At 48.4% G+C, this 4,737-nt stretch overlaps 1 protein-coding gene across 1 annotated transcript in view; it reads right to left on the bottom strand.

The window, feature by feature from the left end:
- Positions 1–4,136: 4,136 nt before the first annotated feature.
- CATIP (ciliogenesis associated TTC17 interacting protein) overlaps positions 4,137–4,737 on the bottom strand; it is a 27,980-nt gene continuing 27,379 nt past the window's right edge. Inside the window, exons 11-12 of the mRNA XM_011964688.1 lie at positions 4,373–4,501; positions 4,137–4,246 (exon numbers count right to left, since the gene is read on the bottom strand). Of these exons, the coding sequence (XP_011820078.1) occupies positions 4,137–4,246; positions 4,373–4,501 (239 nt within the window). The remainder of the gene's footprint in view (positions 4,247–4,372; positions 4,502–4,737) is intronic.

Below are 4,737 nucleotides of genomic sequence, written 5' to 3'. Positions count from 1 at the left end.
AGTTGCTGGGGCGGCAGGCAATGCTTTAGTTGGGCTCCCACACTCTTCACTATCTTCTCCTGTGTTCCTTGCAGTAGCTCAGACTCCTTCCCTCAGTGTTCCCTCCCTCTCACCTCTAGCCCTTTGCATATGCTGCTTCTTCCTGAAACAGCCTCTATACCGTTGGCCTGGTGAATAACTTTTTGTCCTTCAGGATGCAGTTCTGCCGTGACCTCCTCCAGGAAGCCATCCTTGATTTCTCCCAGGTCAGGCGATGTGCTCCCTTAGCACAATGCCCTCCTCTTCTACCCAGGCAAGCCATAGCAGTGAGGCTGCCAATGGTGACAATGCACTAAGGAACAATGCACTGAGGCTGGGTGCAGTGGCTCATGTCTATAATCCCAGCACTTTGGGAGGCTGAGGTGGGAGGATCACCTGAGGTTGGGAGTTTGAGACCAGCCTGACCAACATGGAGAAACACCATCGCCACAAAAAATACAAAATTAGCTGGGTATGGTGGCACATGCCTGTAATCCCAGCTAAGCTACTTGGGAGGCTGAGGCAGGAGAATCACTTGAACCCGGGAGGCGAAGGTTGCAGTGAGCCGAGATCGAATCATTGCACTCCAGCCTGGGCAACAAGAGCCAAACTCCATCTCAAAAAAAGAAAAAAGAAACAATGCACTAGTTTCTGGGTGACTGGGGAAGGAGAAAGACAGAGTAAAGTCAAGTCTACTCTGGATGTATTAAAGCAGGAAGGTGACTCTTCTCTGTTCTGGGGTCTGCCTCCAGAGAGTTACATTTGATCTGTTTAGGAGAGTGGATTGGCACATGGGCTCTGGAGCCAGACTCTCTGAGTCCAAATTCTGGCTCTGACACTAACCAGTGTGTGGCCATGAGCCTTGACCTCTTCCTCATCTGTAATATGGGAATAGTAATAGAAACTACCTCATAGGGATATAGTGAGAATCACTTGTATTATGGGTTTCCTCTTAATATTGTTACTATTTTTAAAAAGCTTTTTTATTTTATTTTGTGTTTTAGAGACAGGGTCTCACTCTATTGCCCAGGCTGGAGTGCAGTAACAAGATCATAACTTACCGTACCCTTGGACTTGAGGACTCAAGGTATCTTATTTTCTCAGCATCCTGAGCAGCTGGGACTACAACAGGTACCTGCCGCCATGGGTGGTTAATTCAAAAAAATCTTGTTGGCGGGGCGCAGTGGCTCACGCCTGTAATCTCAGCTCTTTGAGAGACCTAAGTGGGTGGATCACTTGAGATCGGGAGTTCGAGACCAGCCTGGCCAACATGGTGAAATCCCTTCTCTACTAAAAATACAAAAATTAGCTGGGTATGGCGGCCCATGCCTGTAGTCCCAGCTACTCAGGAGGCTGAGGCAGGAGAATCGCTTGAACCTGAGAGGCGGAAGTTGCAGTAAGTGGAGATGGCGCCACTGCACTCCAGCCTGGGTGACAATGCAAGGCTCTGCCTCTAAATAAATAAATAAGTTTTGCTGTAGAGACAAGGCCTCACTACGTAGCCCAGTCTCCTACTCCTGGCCTCAAGCAATCATCCGGCCCGGCCTCCCAAAGTGCTGGGATTACAGGTGTGAGCCACTGAGTCCAGGCTATTATTACTATCTATTTCCTTCCTCCTCCCTGGAGCCCCATACTAGGACAAGGCTACATTAGGCACTCTCACTGCATGTCTAGATTCCCTTCTTAGCCCTTCCCATGCCCTATACTTTTATATCCCCCATGGGATTAATGAGGGCTGTCACTTCCTCTGTAGGCTGACTGTGGGCCATGCAAGTGGCGCCTGGCCTGTTTGCTGGCCACAGCATTCCTAGATCCAGTGCCTGGCACTTCAGAATTGCTCAACATGTTTTTTCTTTATGCCGAGAAATGCATCTCTGTTTTTTGTTTTTTTTTTTTTTTTAACTTTTTTTTAGAGACAGAGTCTGTCTTTGTTGCCCAGGCTGGAGTACAGTGGCGCAATCACAGCTCACTGCAGCCTTGAACACCTGGGCTCAAGCAATCCTCCCCCCTCAACTTCCTGAGTAGCTGAGACTACAGCCTTGTGTCACCATGCCCAGCTGATTTTTTGTATTTTTTGTAGAGACAGGGTCTCGCTGTGTTACCAGACTGGTCTCAAACTCCTAGACTCAAGTATCTGCTGCCTGGGCCTCCCAAAGTGTTGGAATTACAGGCATGAGCCACTGTGGCCGGCTGAGAAATGTACATCAGTATTATGGAGCAAGAGGACAGAGTCATGATGGTTCTGGGAACAAATACTAAGATTTTAAAATAAACCAGTTTTGAAATAGACGTCACAGAGGAGACAGGGAAGTGGCTCAACTCCTCCTCCCTATTGCAGGCGCCTGATATAAGAGCTTAGTAAAAGATGAACCTGGGTAGGTTGCAAGCTGTTGTCTTGGCTTCCTCCAAGCGCTGCAGGGTTTCTGGGACTAAAGGGAGCTCTGTGGATCTTTCTGGGAATGTTCTGGGTGCATGGGGTTGGATCAGCCTGTTTCAGTTCTCCACAGATGAAGAGAACTTGCCAGGGCCTGGGCGACCCTCTGTGATCCAGCCCTGCCCATCTTGCAGTTACTGCATGCTTTTCTCCTGTCCTGTCATGCTCCAGCCTCAATGGTCTGTTCCCAACATGCCATGCTCACAGCCTTTGTACTTGCTGTTCTTCTGCCTAGATGGCTTTTCCCTCAGCTCTTCACAAGTCTGATTCCTTATCATTTAGGTCCCAGCTCAACTGAGACCCTAGAGAGGCCTTCCCTGAAGTCCCCACCCTCAACTCTCCATCATTGCAGAAAGTTCTATTGGGTACCACTGCTCTTGACCACAGACATGCGTTACATTTTCCTACTTCTGTCCTTTGCTCATGTTATTTGCTTTGCCTGGAATGCTTTACCTGACATTAATAGAAATCCAACTCATGTAGAATTTGGCAATATGTTAAAAGTCTTAAAATTAGTTCAGCAATGCCACTTGTCAGAATGTATCCTTAAGGAAATAACTGTTGATATATGCAAAGATTTAGCTACAAGGATGTTCAGCGCAACACTGTTTATAATAGCAAAAATAGAGGCTGTGTGCAGTGGCTCATGCCTGTAACCTCAACACATTGGGAGGCTGAGGGAGGTGGATTGCTAGAGCCCAGTAGTTTGAGAGCAGCCTGGGCAACACAGGGAGACTGGTCTCTGAAAAAAAAAAAAGAAAAAAGAGGCCAGGTGCGGGCTCACGCCTGTAATCCCAGGACTCTGGGAGGCCAAGGCGGGGGGATCACGAGGTCAAGAGATAGAGACCATCCTGGCTAACACAGTGAAACCCTGTCTCTACTAAAAAAAATACAAAATATTAGCCGCGCGTAGTGCCGGGCGCCTGTAGTCCCAGCTACTTGGGAGGCTGAGGAAGGAGAATGGTGTGAACTTGGTAGGCAGAGCTTTCAGTGAGGTGAGATCCGGCCACTGCACTCCAGCCTGGGCGACAAAGCGAGACTCCGTCTCAAAAAAAAAAAAAAAAAAAAGAAAGAAAGAAAAGAAAAAGAAATTGAGGCTGAATGCAGTGGCTCATGCCTGTAATCCCAGAACTTTGGGGGACCAAGGTGGAACGGTCAGTTGAGGCCAGGAGTTTGAGACCAGCCTGAGCAACATAGTGAGACCCTCATCTCTTAAAAAAAAGAAAAAAAAAATTTAGCCCAGTGTGGTGGTGCAAGCCTGCTGTCCCAGCCTCTCAGGCTGAGGTGGAAGGATCACTTGACCTCAGGAAGTCAAGGCTGCAGTGAGCAGTGATTGTGCCACAGCACTTCAGTCTGGGTGACAGAGCAAGACCCAGTCAAAAATAAATAAAGTCCCCTGAAGTTATAAAGACCAGATCAAACAGTCTAGAAAAGGGTTTGACAGAGTGAGCACTCAACAAACATCAGCTGCTTTTATGCATAGGAGAGTAGAGGGGATTTTTGCCGAAACTTTGAGCAGCTGCTTCTAGGTAGAGAGATTAAAATGATTTCATTTTCTTCTTTTGGTTTATCTCCCTTTCTCAAGTTTCATCTTATGAACATGTATTTCTTTTGAAATAAGGGAGAGAGACAATAAGAGATATATTTTTTTTAATCTTCAAGGCTCAACTCAAGTGATGATCCTTCATGAAGCCTTTTCTCCGTGATTCTCGGGTCCTCCCCCGCCCCGGATCCCACCCAGCCTTGTAGGTGTCTGGTCATACTGTCCGCTAGAGAGCAAAGCCTCTCTGGGGTCTGCACCAGCAGGTCTGATGAACGAACAGGGGAGGGAAGGAGCCTGTACCCCCACCACTTCCTCAGGGGAGCTTGCCTAAAGTTTGCTACTGAGCATCCGGACAGAAGCCACTGGCCAGCACTGACGTTCCACGATGAGCCCAGAGGATGTGACGATCATCTGCCCATTATTTTTACTCTCGGACCCCCCACCTCCGGAGTCTGGGGGTTCCTGTGTGTCAGTGGGAACCAGGAGGAGCTGAGCATGAGTGCTAGCTGCGTTTGCGAGATTTTAGGGGTTTTGAGCTAAGCCATCGGTGCTCTGCGTCGGCCCTCCTCCCTCCCCAGTCCTCGCCACTTGTTCTTTTTCTTTGGGCAGTGGGTTGGGCAATTATGCTCTGCGGCGACCGCGACCGTAAGATCTGAGTGCCAAGGCGCCCCGCCCCTCCGTGCTAACCTAGTAAGAGTGTGGGCTTTTGCTTTTTCTTTCTTTCTTTTTTTTTTTTTTTTTT

This window comes from Mandrillus leucophaeus, unplaced genomic scaffold, assembly GCF_000951045.1.
Source record: "Mandrillus leucophaeus isolate KB7577 unplaced genomic scaffold, Mleu.le_1.0 Scaffold70, whole genome shotgun sequence".
Lineage (NCBI taxonomy): Eukaryota > Metazoa > Chordata > Mammalia > Primates > Cercopithecidae > Mandrillus > Mandrillus leucophaeus.
The sequence above is the reverse complement of the archived record's forward strand: the minus strand, read 5'-3'. Positions and strand labels throughout refer to the sequence as shown.